Source organism: Sus scrofa, chromosome 12, assembly GCF_000003025.6.
Source record: "Sus scrofa isolate TJ Tabasco breed Duroc chromosome 12, Sscrofa11.1, whole genome shotgun sequence".
Lineage (NCBI taxonomy): Eukaryota > Metazoa > Chordata > Mammalia > Artiodactyla > Suidae > Sus > Sus scrofa.
The window spans coordinates 31,341,276-31,358,742 of record NC_010454.4 but is presented as its reverse complement, the minus strand read 5'-3'; the positions used below and the strand labels follow the sequence as shown (position 1 = coordinate 31,358,742).

The 17,467-nt window shown below is 35.5% G+C and overlaps 1 protein-coding gene across 4 annotated transcripts in view; it reads right to left on the bottom strand.

Annotated features, from left to right (window-relative positions):
* Window positions 1-17,467, bottom strand: part of STXBP4 (syntaxin binding protein 4) — a 201,713-nt gene that overhangs the window by 120,086 nt on the left and 64,160 nt on the right. For all 4 annotated transcript variants that reach the window (XM_021067245.1, XM_021067246.1, XM_021067244.1 and 1 more), the window contains one exon: window positions 92-181. In XM_021067245.1, coding sequence (XP_020922904.1) covers window positions 92-181 — 90 coding nt within the window. The remainder of the gene's footprint in view (window positions 1-91; window positions 182-17,467) is intronic.

The window sequence follows — 17,467 nt, the reverse complement described above, 5'->3', positions numbered from 1 at the left end:
ACTAAGCCCCAATACTCCAGAATTCAACAAAAGGTAATTTTGTCTTTTCTTTTTTGTAAAGAAAATATAAGGAAGCTAATTTGGATATTACCTTAAGTATATTTACTTCTTCCAAGGCATCATTTCTTTCATGTTTAAGTCTTTCCATTTCATCTGCTTCTAAGGAATCACAGGGAGGAAGCTGTCAATATTGAAATACAAGAGAAAAGTTATATATTAGATACTAATTATGAGAACTAACATAAAAATACTTTTGATGCGTCTTAAGATTTTGCGTTCCAATAAGAAGATTGTTTTTAACTTTGGAATCATTTCATTAGATAAAAGAGAACATTAAAATATTCTCAGATAGGGAGTTCTCACTGGGCTCAGCAGGTTAAGAACCCAACTAGAATCCATGAGGATGAGGGTTTGATCACTGGTCATGCTCAGTGCCTTAAAGGATCTGCCACTGCTGTGAGCTGCAGTGTAGGTCACAGACACAGCTTGGATCTGGTGCTGCAGTGGCTGTAGTGCAGGTTGGCAGCTGCAGCTCTCATTTGACCCCTAGTCCAGGAACTTCCATATGCCACAGGTGTGGCCCTAAAAAAAATTAAATTATCTGGGATAACTTAATTCTTTAAAATTTAACCTTGTATTTTTGTTACTTACAACAGAATTTAGATGATTATAAGGTACATATACTCTGTTGTCATCTTTATGATTTTTATTTTAACAATATAACTTTCTTTAAAAGTCCAAATACCAAGGCTGTATTTAGAAGTATATGTGTTTGTAACATATATATGAATGTATGTATATATATACACACAAACATGTGTGTGCACACACAATGGAATATTAATCAGCAACAAAAACGAATGGAATGCAGTATGGATGGACTTAGAGTCTCTATCATGCTTAGTGAAATAAGTCAAATAGAAGACAAACACCGTATGATATCACTTATACGTAGAATCAAAAAAATAATACAAATGAATCTACATGTAAAAGAGAAACAGATTCACAGACATAGAAAACAAACTTATGGTTACCAAAGGGGAGAGGAAAGGGGGAGGGACAAATTAGGGGTATGGGATTAACCGATACAAACTACTATATATAAAATAGGTAGGCAACAAGGATATACCATATAGTACGGGAATTATACTCAGATTCTCTTAATAAGCTACTATGGAATATAATCTGGAAAAATACTGAATTACTATGTTGCACACCTGACATTAACACAGTACTATAATTCAACTATACTTCACTTTAAAAAAGACTATGAGTTAGCAACAAAAACACTCCCTCAAGTCATCCACTCTATAGTATTTAATGCTAACAAAATACTGGACATTATCAACCAAGATAGTTGACATCAACCCATTAATTTATTACACTCATTGATTAGGTGTCTTGTTTTAACTAAAAAAAAATGTAATGTCACAGCCAAAATGGTTTAAAAAGGTTGCTGCACAGAAACTATGCCTTGAAGATAATATTAATAATTCATGAACAAGTGAATGGCAACAACAAAAAAGAGATGACAATAGCAGAGATGACAATTTCTCTTACTTCTAGCTTGATCTCTGACAGTTAACTACAAGGTAAAACATAATAGCAATCTTATCAGAGATAAAAATCCAAGTCTAATTATACCCATCTTCTATGTGGAAGTTAGAACTAAAAATAGAAAAAATATAATTTAAAGGACTGAGCAGAGAAAGCAATTGTTATATGAGTATAACTTTAAAGCTGGACCCTTCAGAATAAGAGGTGAATGCAGAGTAGGAAAAGAGAATACAAATAGTTAATGATATCAACAATTTATTGAGAAGTTTGTGCAGTTATATTGCTATGGACTATGTATATTCAATATCAAATGCTTACTATAATCTTGTCTTCATTTTACAGATAAGGGACTGGGCTCAAAAGGTTAGTAATGTCTAATGTATCACAGCCAACAAATGGCCATTCCAAGATTCCCATAGAGTCTGTGATTTTTATTAACTGTTTAACAAAAAATCATGGTGAAATGGGTATGACAAACATATATCTGCTTTCCAAATCCTAGAATAACAGAAGTAGGCGTCATTCCTACTTAAGTTTTGGCCAAAATATTTTTCCTAAACATTATTAATTCCTTTTTATCCTGACATCTACTTTTGCCTATCTATGGCCATTGTCCATACCATAGTCTTCATCTCTCTATTATTCTATTTCATAATTACTTAAAACACACTCATAGAATTCATTCTTATACTGTTTTTGATAAGTTCTGAAGACATGTTCAAATATAACAATATTTTCCAAAGTGTGTTCCAAAGGATATTAATCAGTTCTGTACAAAAGCAAAACTGGGTGGTGGTGATAGTGATAGTGATCCAGTAAGTTAGAGAAATGTAGGATTTAGAAAAAGTTAACCTTCTTTCCCACAGGGCTTCCAATAACCTTGATATGGTAATAAGTATTGTGAACATCCAAAAGGTAACATAATCACTTATTTTCCTCAAGTTTTCTGACCAACTATGCCTCTCTCACTCTTTGATTTATTTATCTTGTAACATCTCACGGGACTAATGTCTGCAAAGCACATTCTGGGAAACACTGCTACCCAACATTCAGTTGGGCTTATTCTATCTTGTTATCTTAAGAAATAAAAATAAACAATTCAACAGCTGAAATAAGAATCTAGGTAACAGAGATATAATAATTTACTAAGATAAATTATGGATTGGGATTTTAGGGATGTAGTAGTAAACTTTTGAGTTTAAAATGGGGGTAAATCATGCACAAAAGAACCCATGGTACTATTTGGGAGGCAAAACACTACAGTGGACAGTCACAGAACAAATCACGACTTAAATTTTTTTTTTATAATTCTATTGCTATTTTAGGGCTAAGCAGCAAAAACTTACAGCCAGACAACTGGCCATAGACATTACTTGAAAATTCTTTGAGAAGCCTCTTTGTGGCCAAGTGATTTTCTAAATATGCTTCAACTAAGCAAGTAGCAAAGGAAATAAATTGTTGCTGTTTAATATCAGTGATTCCAGACAGATACCAGTTTTCTAATTTACTTCTAGCTCTTGGATTTTATCCTCCTTACCTTCTCACATCCCTTTCCTGCCTGGCTCCCATGATATCATTTTCCACCCTCAGGCCCCCTGACCTCTGCAATACCTGGTAAATAACATTGTAAATCATTTCCACTCTGCCTTCTGAAGTCTCCTATGGTGATGCCAAGAGATACTGCAGAAAGTCACTGCACTGAGCCGACTGGGTCTGACCTCAACTCTCCTTTCACTGTTGCTCCACCATCATACCTTTTAAGTTATCTGACCTGGGCCAATTTTGAATAGTCGCTATTCCACTGGCTGCATCTCCAACCTCAATTCATCTTAAACAGAACAAAACAACTTTCTCTTCCCTAGGTTTTTGATATTGCAGTGTCTCATCTACCTTGGAATATTTAGGCTGTTTCTAATGACTTAATTTAATTTCTACTATTTAAATGGGTAAGCAGAGGTTCCCCAAAGTTTATCCCTTTCCAACACCTTCTCTACAAGCTCTCTCTGAGTGATAACATTCACTGCCATGCTACCATAACTATCACCCTCCAGATCATTCCCAAATCCCTTTCCTGGTACCCAGTTCCTTATTTCCAATTGCCCCCCCTTTCTGTCTTTTCTAGGGCTGCACCCACAGCATATGAGGGTTCCCAGGCTAGGGGTCTAATCAGAGCTGTAGCCAGCAGCCTACGCCACAGCCAAGCTGCGTCTGCGACCTATACCACAGCTCACGGTGACACCGGATTCTTAACCCACTGAACAAGGCCAGGGATCGAACCCGCAACCTCATGGTTCCTAGTCGGTTCATCAACCACTAAGCCACGATGGGAACTCCCCAATTGCCTTTTGGTTATTTATACCTGTCAGCATCTTGAACTTACTCTTTCTAAAACACAACCCATCATCTTCACTAGCTTTCTCTTCTTATTCCCTCTTTCTAATAACAGTACCAACATGCCATTAATCATCCAAATAAAAACTTAGGAGTTATCTTTAATTCATTCTCCCTTGGTTCTTATACAGAAATGCAAACCTCACTGATGACGCTCTTGCTGTTTAGGTAAATACCTTGGATCTGTTTCTCCATTCTTTTATATACTCACCTTCACCATAGTTTAGCTGTTATTATTCCATATTTGGATTCTTTCCTTTGTCCTCTGTCTAGATTACCAACCACCAGATTAATCCCTTCCAATACAACCAACACTACTATAAATTTACTATTTCTAAAACATCACATTGTTCATGTCACAATTCCCACTTAAGGAGTTCCCGTCGTGGCACAGTGGTTAACGAATTCGACTAGGAACCATGAGGTTGCGGGTTCGATCCTTGCCCTTGCTCAGTGGGTTAACAATCTGGCGTTGCCGTGAGCTGTGGTGTAGGTTGCAGACGTGGCTCGGATCCTGCGTTGCTGTGGCTCTGGCGTAGGCTGGTGGCTACAGCTCCGATTCAACCCCTAGCCTGGGAACCTCCATATGCCGCGGGAGCGGCCCAAGAAATAGCAACAGCAACAACAAAAAAGACAAAAGACAAAAAAAAAAAAAAATTCCCACTTAAATACAAATACAAATGTCTAATATTTACTCTTCCAGACCTAACTTCCTTCACTGACCTGCATGTACCCAATTATCTTTTTAAAAAGTAGATTACTCTCTGGCTACTATCCCATTATATACATTTTTTTTTCATGCTAATATGCTTATCAAGCTCCAGTCACCTCTTTGAGCAAATAAAATTGTATTTATCATTCAAAACTCACTCAAATGCCAACTCTGTTTGGAATCTTCTCTGAATGTTCTAAGCTCTATTACTACTTTGGCCTTATCACAATGCATTTTTAAACTTTAATTATTTATATATGTGAATATCCTTATACTATACCCTAAATTCTTTAAGGGACAGCCTCGACTGTTTTATTTATCTAAATAACATGTGCTGGAGCACCTAACATAATGCCACACACACTATAGTTGTTCAATATACAGCTAATATTTTACAGATGAGTATATAGTGAAGTTGGCTATAAAGTATTTACTGCTACACATAGTGAGAAATACAATTTATATCACAACCCAACAACATTACTCACTTTTATCATATACGGTTCACACTGATATTTTCCATTCTATTCTATTTCACTTGTTAAAATACAGTCCACTTAATTGATTTAGCAAGAACCCTAATTGCGAAAATTCAACATTGAGACATTTATAGTGTTCTCTCTGTGATTTTTAAGATCCATTTATGACATTTGATTAGTGTGATAAATCTATCATATTAACATCAACTATAGTCTGCTGATGCTAAGTTTAGAGTACTGCTAAATGTAGGCTTAAACCTTGCCTTTTTTGAGAATAATCTTATGCCAGCAGCAGGTGTAGCACTATGTGAATTTTTTAATATAGCAATGATGATTAGAAACACAGCCAGATAATTATATTTTTGGTTCTAAATGTCATATTACACCAACCAAAAGTTTTTCATCAACCAAACAAAAATAGGACTGACTCACAAACTCTTCCTTTAAAAAAGATAACATCTCAAGAAATATTATGAGTCAAACAAAATGATTAGCAAATGAAGCTAGTTACAAAGGAGTACACGCTGCATGATCCTATTTATTATAAAGAGCAAAAATAGGCAAAAGTAAGCTATGCTGATATGAGTCAGAATAGTGGCTGCACTGTATAAGTGGGAGTGGTGGCAGGCTGGGAAGTTGGCACGAAGGAGCCTTTTGAGTGGTGATTACACGAGATACTAATATAAATTCATGCAATTGTACACTTTAGATTTTTGTACTTTACTGTATGTCCATTACGCTTCAGTAAAAATTTTATTTTTAAAAGATAAATTGAGGAAAATACAAGTCAAAAAAAGGAAACATATGAGTATAAAACAAGACTCCTTAACAGATGGATTATAAAATCTGCCTCTGTTGTTTAAGATGAGATGGTTGAGGGGGTGATCAGAGTGTAATTTCCCCACCTTCACAGTCTGTCAGTATCCTGATCTCAGATCAGTGGACATACTACTTTAGATGAGCACTATAATGTTATTTAAACTCAAAAAAATTGGGTATTATACTGTAAAATATTTTTAACTTGTTTCTGGTGAGCTGCTTGACAAGTAGTGATTTTTAGAGTATTTTTCAAACTGCTGCATGATTCATTAGTAAATTATAAGACCAAATATTTAATTAAATAGAACTAAATATTAAATATACGATGATGTAGACAACGTATGTAATGTTTTGAGACATTTGTTGCAGTTATGTATGTGAGTATGATGAAGTAAAACATATGCTTTTTATGGATTTGTGGATTCAGGTGAAAAAAAAAAAAGCCAACATTTTATGGGGATTTTTCTGTGTGCTGACAAGCAGAAATACAACAAAAGAATTCTTGTAAACTGATATAATGCCTCTTGCACAATATATGATATGAAACCACAAACAGGAAATTATTGGCATGTAGACCTTGCATGATTACCACTGTCACTCTGCTTTTGCTATCAAAATGCCACAGATTGAATACATTCTTACCTGCCATAAAATAATATTGGTACAAAAGAAGTAAATTACTAATTTAGAGCATGATTATTTCTTTACAGCTGCTAAGAAAACTTTGCTTGCTCATACAAAGTACTCTAAATTCCCTTTGATGTTGTAGGCCACCCAATGACTTGCTTTTCCTCATCAAATATGGGTATGGTAGCTTTTAAAACTGGTTGGCAATTAGATAACAATGCTCTCCTGTCAACATTAGATAGATAAATACATAAAAACTGAATCAGTGGAAGGAAAACCATGCTCTTACAGCGTGAGTTTTCCTACTCCAAAAGCTACAGACTTAGTTCTGCTAGATCAGTGCTTCAATTCTGGGAGAACCAGGAGAGCTCCAAACAACTAGGTCTTTGGGAACTTTCATTGCTGGTGGGAATGCAAATTAGTACAGCCATTTTCAAAGACAGTTTGGAAGTTTCTTACAAAATTAAACAACCTCTTACCATATAGTCCACCAACTGAGTTACTGGTATTTATCCAAAGAGTTGAAAATTTATGTCCACACAAAAACTTGCACATGGACATTTATAGCAGTTTTATTCAATAATTACCAAAACATGAAGCAACCAAGATGTTCTTCAGTAGATAAATGGATAAACATCCAGATAATGATATTAATCTGTGCTAAAAAGAAATAAAAAGACATAGAGAAACCAAGCCAATCTAAAAAGGCTACATACTGTATGATTGCTAGGAATATAACATTCTGGAAAGGGCCAAACTATGGAGATAATAAAAGGATCAGTGGTTGCCATGGGTGGGGAGTGAGGTTACAGAGAGGTCCCAGGCAGTGTACGGAGAATTTTTTGTGTAATAAGAATACTCTGTATGATACCATATTTATTGATGCATGTTATTATACATTTGTCCAAACCTCAAAGAATGCATAACGCCAAGAGTGAACCATAATGTAAATTATGAACTTTGGGTGATGATGATGTGTCAGTGTAGGTTCATCAATTCTAACAATCCTCCAGTGGAGGAAATTTCTGCACTTTCCTCTTAATTTTGCTATGAACTTGAAATGGCTCTAAAAAAAAAAAAATTAAAGCCTTACAAAAAATTCACTAGTTATTATAATGGCAAATAAAGTATATGGTAGCTAGAAGTAAATCTAACAAAAGATCAATAAGGTTTGTATTAGGAAAAAAATACATAAAATGTATTTTATGCCATTCAAAAGATATAAATTCAGTGCATGTGCATTCAGAAGACCATAAGAGATAGCTGTTTTGCCTATATTATGGAAACAAAACTGTTTGGCCTAATTTATGGAAACAAAACGCAAAAGCCAAACAAAATGAGGAGACAGAGGAATATGATTCAAATGAAAGAACAAAATGAAACCCCAGATAAAAATCTTAATGAAATGGAGATAAGGATTTTACCTGATAAAGAGTTCAAGGAAATGGCCACAAGTAAGGATACTTAACCAAACTCAGGAGAAGAATGGAGGAACACAGTAAGAACCTCAACAAAGACTTAGAAAATATAAGAACCAATCAGAGCTGAAGAAAACAATAAAGGGAATATAGTAGAGACAATGTCAGATTAGATGATATTGAAGAACAGATAAGTAACCTGGAAGATAGAATAGAGGAAAACACCCAATCTAAATGGCAAAAATAAGAAAAAAAAATGAAGAGAGTTTAAGAGATCTTGAGGGCAACATCAAGAGTACCACATTTACATTATAGGAGTCTCAGAAGAAGAAAAGAGAAATCCAAAGACTTATGCGAAGAAATAAAAGCTTCTATAAGAAGATAAAAAAATGAAATAAATGCTTTTCCAACCAGGAAAAGAAAACAGACATCCAGGTACAGGAAGCACAATATCCTAAACAAGATAAACCCAAAGAGACTCTCACCAAGATATATTATAATTTAAATGGCAAAAGTTAAACAGGCAGCAGGAGAAAAATAACTAATTGCATATAAGGGAAACCCCATGAGACAATCAACTGATTTTTTTCAATAGAAAATTTACAGGCCAGAGGGAGCAGCATAATATATTTAAAGTGCTGAGAGAAGAAAACAAAACAAAACAAAACAAAACAAAAACCATATAACCTAGAATACCCTATTTGCCAAAGTTATCATTTAGAATTGAAAGAGAGATAAAGAGTTTCCCAGACAAACATAAAGGAGTTCACTGCCATTAAATCAGCCTGACAAGAAATTTTAAGGGTATTCTTTAAGTAGAAAAGAAAAAGTCACAACTAGAAATAAGACAAACTTAGAAGGAAAAATTCCCACTGGTAAAGGCAAATATATAGTAAAGGATCAGCCACTTAAAAACTGGTATGAAGGTTAAAAGACAAAAGCAGTACAATCAACTATAGCTTTACAGTAATTAGTTAAGGGATTCAGAAAATAATAAGGTGTAAAACATAACATCAAAAATGTTAAAACGAGAGGGCAGGGAGAGTAAAAATGTAGTACTTTCAGAATGCCTTCAAATTTAAGTGACTATCAGCTTAAAATAGATGGGTATACATACAGTTGATATATAAAAACTTCATAGTAACCACAAATCAAAAACCTTCAATGGATACACAAAAAATACACCATAGTAATGAAAGTATGGTACCAGCACAAAAACAGAGACATAGATCACTGGAACAGAATCAAGAGCCCAGAAATAAACCCACATAGTCAATTAATCTACAACATAAGAGACAAGAATATATAATGGGGAAATGACAGTCTCTTTGATAAATGATATTCAGAAAATTGGACAGTTATATGCAAAATGATAAACTGGACTTTATTATACCATATATAAAAAGAAACACAAAGTGAATTTAAGACTATAAAACTCCTAGAAGAAAACAATGGCAGTGCGATCTCTGACATCAGCCTTAGAATATTTTTGGGAAATACGATACCTTTTAAAATTGCACCTCACAAAATCAAATACCTCGGAATACACCTGACCAAGGAGGTAAAGGACCTATATGCTGAGAACTATAAAACTTTAATCAAAGAAATCAAAGAAGATGTAAAGAAATGGAAAGATATTCCATGTTCCTGGATTGGGAAAATCAATATTGTAAAAATGGCCATACTACCCAAAGCAATCTACAGATTCAATGCAATCCCTATCAAATTACCCATGACATTTTTCACAGAACTAGAACAAACAATCCAAACATTTATATGGAACCACAAAAGACCCAGAATCGCCAAAGCAATACTGAGAAACAAAAACCAAGCAGGAGGCATAACTCTCCCAGACTTCAAGAAATACTACAAAGCCACAGTCATCAAAACAGTGTGGTACTGGTATCAAAACAGACAGACAGACCAATGGAACAGAATAGAGAATCCGGAAATAAATCCTGACACCTATGGTCAATTAATCTTTGACAAGGGAGGCAAGAACATAAAATGGGAAAAAGAAAGTCTATTCAGCAAGCATTGCTGGGAAACCTGGACGGCTGCATGCAAAGCAATGAAACTAGAACACACCCTCACACCATGCACAAAAATAAACTCCAAATGGCTGAAAGACTTAAATATACGACAGGACACCATCAAACTCCTAGAAGAAAACATAGGCAAAACACTCTCTGACATCAACATCATGAATATTTTCTCAGGTCAGTCTCCCAAAGCAATAGAAATTAGAGCAAAAATAAACCCATGGGACCTAATCAAATTGAAAAGCTTTTGCACAGCAAAGGAAACCCAAAAGAAAACAAAAAGACAACTTACAGAATGGGAGAAAATAGTTTCAAATGATGCAACTGACAAGGGCTTAATCTCTAGAATATATAAACAACTTATACAACCCAACAGCAAAAAAACCAATCAATCAATGGAAAAATGGGCAAAAGACCTGAATAGACATTTCTCCAAAGAAGATATACAGATGGCCAAAAAACACATGAAAAAATGCTCAACATCGCTGATTATAGGAGAAATGCAAATCAAAACTACCATGAGATACCACCTCACACCAGTCAGAATGGCCATCATTAATAAATCCACAAATAACAAGTGCTGGAGGGGCTGTGGAGAAAAGGGAACCCTCCTGCACTGTTGGTGGGAATGTAAACTGGTACAGCCACTATGGAGAACAGTTTGGAGATACCTTAGAAATCTATACAAAGAACTTCCATATGACCCTGCAATCCCACTCTTGGGCATCTATCCGGACAAAACTCTACTTAAAAGAGACACATGAACCCGCATGTTCATTGCAGCACTATTCACAATAGCCAGGACATGGAAACAATCCAAATGTCCATCGACAGATGATTGGATTCGGAAGATGTGGTATATATACACAATGGAATACTACTCAGCCATAAAAAAGAATGACACAATGCCATTTGCAGCAACATGGATGGAACTAGAGAATCTCATCCTGAGTGAAATGAGCCAGAAAGACAAAGACAAATACCATATGATATCACTTATAACTGGAATCTAATATCCAGCACAAATGAACATCTCCTCAGAAAAGAAAATCATGGACTTGGAGAAAAGACTTGTGGCTGCCTGATGGGAGGGGGAGGGAGTGGGAGGGATCGGGAGCTTGGGCTTATCAGATACAACTTAGAATAGATTTACAAGGAGATCCTGCTGAATAGCATTGAGAACTCTGTCTAGATACTCATGTTGCAACAGAAAAAAGGGTGGGGGAAAAATGTAATTGTAATGTATACATGTAAGGATAACCTGACCCCCTTGCTGTACAGTGGGAAAATAAAAAAATATATATATAAACAAAATAAAAATAAATAAATAAAATATTTTGGGGGGTGTTTCCTCAAGCAAGGGCAACAAAAGCAAAAATAAAAAAATGGAGAACAGACATGTGGTTGCCAAGGACGGGGTGGGGAAGAAGTGGGATGGACTGGGCGTTTGGGGCTAGTAGATACAAACTATTTTATCTGGAGTGGATAGGCAATGAGATCCTGCTGTGTAGCACAGGGAACTATATCTAGTCACTTGTGATGGAACATGATGGAGGATAATGTGAGAAAAAGAATGTATGTGTATATAATAACTATAATATAGTAACTATAATAGAAACATAAAAATCTTAAACAAATAAAAAATGGGACTACATCAAACTAAAAAGTTTTTGCACAGCAAATGAAACCACCAACAAAACAAAAAGGCAACTTATGGAATGAGAGAAGTGATTTGCAAATGATATATTCAATAAGGGGTTGATATCCAAAATATAAAAAGAACTCATAGAACTCATTATCAAAGAACAAAAAGCCCAAGTGAAAATGGGCAAGAGCAGACATCCTTGTCTTATTCCTAATCTCAGCGGGAATTCTTTCAGCTTTTCACCATTGAGAATGATATTAGCTGTAGTTTGTCATATATGGCCTTTATTATGTTGAGGTAGATTCCCTCTATGCCCACTTTCTGAAGGGTTTTTACCAGAAATGGTTGTTGGATTTTGTCAAAAGCTTTTTCTGTATCTATTGAGAAGATCACATGGTTTTTATTCTTCAGTTTGTTAATGTGATATATCACACTGATTGAAGATATTGAAGAATCCTTGCATCCTTGGGATAAATCCCACTTGATCTTGATGTACCACCCTTTTAATGTATTGTTGGATGTGGTTTGCTAGTATTTTGTTGAGGATTTTTGCATCTATGTTTATCAGTGATATTGGACTATAATTTTCTTTTTTTGTGGTATCTTTGCCTAGTTTTGGTATCAGGGTGATGGTGGTCTCATTGAATGAGTTTGGGAGTGTTCCTTCCGCTGCAATTTTTTGGAATAGTTTCAGAAGGACAGGTGTTAGCTCATCTCTAAATATTTGATAGAATTCACCTGTGAAGCCATCTGGTCCTGGACTTTTGTTTGTTGGAAGTTTTTAAATCACAGTTTCAATTTCAGTACTTGTGATTGGTCCATTCATCTTTTCTATTTCATCTTGGAAGTCCTAGTTTGGGAAGTCCTAGCCATGGCAATCAGAGAATAAAAAAAATAAAAGGAATCCAAACTGGAAAGGAAGAAGTAAAACTATCACTATTTGCAGATGACATGATACTATACCTAGAAAATCATAAAGACACTGCAAGAAAACTGTTAGAGCTCATCAATGAATTTGGCAAAGTTGTAGGATACAAAATTAAGACACGTAAATCAACTGCATTTCTATATACTAATAACGAATGATCAGAAATAGATATTAGGGAAACAATCCCATTTACCATTGCATCAAAAAGAATAAAACACTTAGGAGTAGACCTACCTAAAGAGACAAAAGACCTGTACCCTGAAAACTATAAGACACTGGTGAAAGAAATAAAATATGACACAAATAGATGGAAAGACATACTATGCCTTTAATATGATCAAAATGACCATACTACCCAAGGCAATCTACAAACTCAATGAAATCCCTATCAAGGACATTTTTCATAGATCTAGAACAAAATATTTTAAAGTTTGTTTGGAAGCACAAAAGACCCAAAATAGCCAAAGCCATCCTGAGAAAGAAAAATGAAGCTGGAGGAATCAGGCTCCCTGACTTCAGACTATACTACAAAGCTACAGTCATCAAAACCAGATGGTACTGGCACAAAGACAGAAATATAGATCAGTGGAACAGGATAGAAAGCCCAGAATTAAATCCATGCACCTACCATCAACCTATCTATAATAAAGGAGGCAAGAAAATACAATAGAGAAAAGACAGGCTGTTCAATAACTGGTGCTGAGAAAACTGGATAGCTACATGTAAAAGAATGAAATTAGAACACTTCCTAACACCATACACAAAAATAAACTCAAAATGGATTAAAGACCTAAATATCAGATAAGATACTATAAAACTCTTAGAGGAAAACATAGGCCAAAGACTGACCAACTAAACCACAGCAAAATCTTCTCAGATCCACCTCTTAGAGTAATGACAAGAAAAACAAAAATAAACAAATGGGATGTAATTAAATTTAAAGCACAGCAAAGGAAACCCTATACAAAGCGAAAAGACAACCCATAGAATGGGAGAAAATATTTGCAAATGAAGAGACTGACAAGGGATTAATCTCTAAAATTTATAAACACCTTTTGTAGCTCAATACCAAAAAAACAAACTCTATCAAAAAATGGGCAGAAGATCTAAACAGAAAATTTTCCAAAGAAGACATATAGATGGCCAAAAAAACACACGAAAAGATGCTCAACATCACTCATTATTAGAGAAACGCAAATCAAAACTACGATGAGGTACCACCTTACACTGGCCAGAATGTTCGTAATCAAAAGTCTACAAAGAGTAATTTGGAGAGGGTGTGGAGAAAAGAGAACCCTATTACACTATTGGTAGGAATGTAAATTGGTGCAACCACTGGAGAAAACAGTATGGAGATTTCTCAGAAAACTAAAAATAGAATTACCATTTGAACCAGCAATCCCACTCCTTGGCATCTACCCAGAGAAAACCATGACTCAAAAAATACATGTACTCCAATGTTCACTGCAGCACTATATACAATAGTCAAGATATGGAAACAACCTAAATGTCCATTGACAGTGGAGTGGATAAAGATGTGGTACATATAGACAAAGGAATATTATTCAGCCATTAAAAGGAAAGAAATAACGGCATTTGCAGGAACATGGATGGACATAGAAATTGTCACGTTAAGTGACTTTAGTCAGACAGTGAGACACCAACATCATATGCTATCACTTACATGTGGAATCTAAAAAAAGGACACAATGAACTTCTTTGCAGAACAGATACTGACTCACAGACTTTAAAAAACTTATGGTTTCCAAAGGAGACAGGTTGGGGGTTAAGGGGATGAGCTGGAGGTTTGGGATGGAAATGCTATACAATTGGGTTGTGATGATTGTTGTATAAATATAAATGTAATAAAATTCATTGATAAAAAAAGGGAAGAGGGGAGTTCCCGTCGTGGCGCAGTGGTTAACAAATCTGACTAGGAACCATGAAGTTGTAGGTTCGATCCCTGGCCTCGCTCAGTGGGTTAAGGATCCGGCATTGCCGTGAGCTGTGGTGTAGGTTGCAGACGTGGCTCGGATCGCGCATTGCTGTGGCTATGGTGTAGGCTGGTGGCTATAGCTCCGATTAGATCCCTAGCCTGGGAACCTCCATATGCCACAGGGGCGCCCCAAGAAATAGTAAAAAGACAAAAAAAAAAAATGGAAGAGGATCTGAATAGATATTTTCCAAAGAATATATACAGAGGGCCAATTGGACCATGGAAAGGTGTTCAATATCACTAAACATTAGGGAAATGCATATGAAAACTATAATGAGATACCACTTCACATCTATCACAATGGTTATTATCAAAAAGACAACAAACAACAAGTGTTGGGGAGGATGTGGAGAAAAGGAACCCTCACGCACTGCTGGTTGCAGCCATTTGGAAAACAGTAATGGAGGTTCCTCAAAAAACTAAAAAGAAAACTACCATAAGATCATCCACTCCACTTATGGGTATTCATCTGAAGAAAAATAAAACACTAATTCAAAAAGATAGATGTACCCCTATTTTGTCGCAGCAACATTTACAACAGCCAAGACATGGAAGCAACTGAAATGTCCATCGATAGAGGAATAAATAAAGATGTGGCATGTGTATATATACATATATAATACTCCTTAGCCATAAAAAAGAACGAATCTTTCCATTTGTCATAACATGGATAGACTTGAAGGATATTATGCTAAGTGAAATAACTCAGAAAAAAACAAATACCATATGATCTTATTTACACGTGGAACCTAAGAAATAAGACAAAGTGAACAAAACATAACAAAAACAGATTCACAGATACATAGAACAAGCAAGTGGTTGTTAGAGGGGAGGTAGGCGGAGGTGGATGAAAAATAGGTGAAGGAGATTAAGAGGTACAAACTTCTAGCTATAAAATAAATGTCATAGGGATGTAATGAATATATAGGGAACATAGTCAATAATATTGTTAACAACCCTGGATGGTAATAGACGGTAAGTGGTTTTATTTTGATCATTTCATAATATATAAAAATATCATTCTCTGTTGTACACCTGAAACTAATACCTTAACTGTACCTTAAGTATAACTTGAAACACTTTATTTATATAATTGAAAACCAAGCCAAACCACCAACCAAAAGAAAGGTGGTATAGCTACACAATTAGCCAAGTTAATTGTAAAGCAAGAAATATTCTCTTGGCTTGGTTTTTTGGGTTTTTTTTTTTTTTTTTCTTGTCTTTTTGCCATTTCTTGGGCCGCTCCCGCGGCATATGGAGGTTCCCAGGCCAGGGGTCTAATTGGAGCTATAGCTGCCGGCCTATGCCAGAGCCACAGCAATGCAGGATCCGAGCCGCGTCTGCAACCTGGGAACTCCTGGGTCTTTTTTTTTGGCTATATCCTGTGGCATGTGGAAGTTCCCCAGCCAGGGGATGAAACCTGAGCCACAGCAGTGACCCAAGTCTCTGCAGTGACACCACTGGATCCTTAACCCATTATGCTACAGGAGAACTCCAAGGCAAGAAACATTCTAGAGATGAAGAGATTCAAAACCTGTCAGAATACAATAATACTAAAATTGTATACACCTTATAACACAGCCTTATGACATGTAAAGTGAAAATTAGCAGAACTAAACGGAGGAGATTTTAAAACATTTCTTTCTCTGCAACAGACAATACAATAAAGAGGACCAAAAAATGGGTAAGGAAATAGAAAATATTTTTAAAAAGGAAGTAGAAAATTTGAACCGGAGTTCCTATTGTGGCTCTGTGGAAACAAATCTGACTGGAATCCGTGAGGATGCAGGTTTGATCCTTGGCCTTGCTCAGTGGGTTAAGGATCCTGTGTTACTGTGAGCTGTGGTGTAGGTTGCACACGTGGCTCGGATCCCAGGTTGCTGTGGCTCTGGCATAGGCCAGCAGCTACAGATCCGATTAGGCCCCTAGCCTGGGAATCTCCATATGCCGTGGGACTGGCCTAGAAAAGGCAAAAAAAAAAAAAAAAAAAAAAAAAAAAGAAAAAGAAAAGAAAAGAAAAAGAAAAAAGAAAATCTGAACCACATGATTAACAACCTTAGCCCAAATAACATATAGAGAGCACTGCACCCAACAAGTGCAGAATATACATGCTTTTCACAAGATGGGAAACATTTCATAAAATTGACTCTATGCTAGGTGTATGGTCAAAGGACCAATACCATATAGAATATGTTTTTAATCTTAGTATAATTAAACTGGAAATTAGCAAAAGGGAACAAACTACATAACTTAAAAAAAAATTTAAAACAATTTAAAATAAGGCTCAAAGAAGTATGTACAATGGAAACATACTCTGTTGAGTTACTATTAAAATATGGCCTATAAAAACTAATGGGTATGATTACTTTGTAAAAATTGTTCAGTATATCTATAAAATAAAAAGCAATATCATCAAAGATAAAGATTAAAAACCTAAAAAAATCCCATGTTAATATCTGATAAATTCTAATATCTTGATAAAAGGAAAATTTTTATAGGAAGACGTACGTTACCAAAATTATTCAAGAAAAGGGCAAAAAATTGAATAGAACAACCATATAAGGCATTAAAATTAGTAGGAAATGGCTCCTCTCTTGAAAGATACAGGCACAAATCACTTGGCATATGAAACACTTCCAAATCTTCAAGGAACAGATACAGTTTCTATTATTTAAATGATTTCAGGAGAACTGGAAGGGTATATAGCTGACCCGTGAATAATGCAAGGGGTAACGGACACCAAGCCTCCACTAAGTGGAAAAATCTGAGTATGACTTTACAGTAGGCCCTCCATATCCACAGATTTGCACCCAAGGATTTAACCAAACTTAGGTCATGCAGTAAGTGCTACAG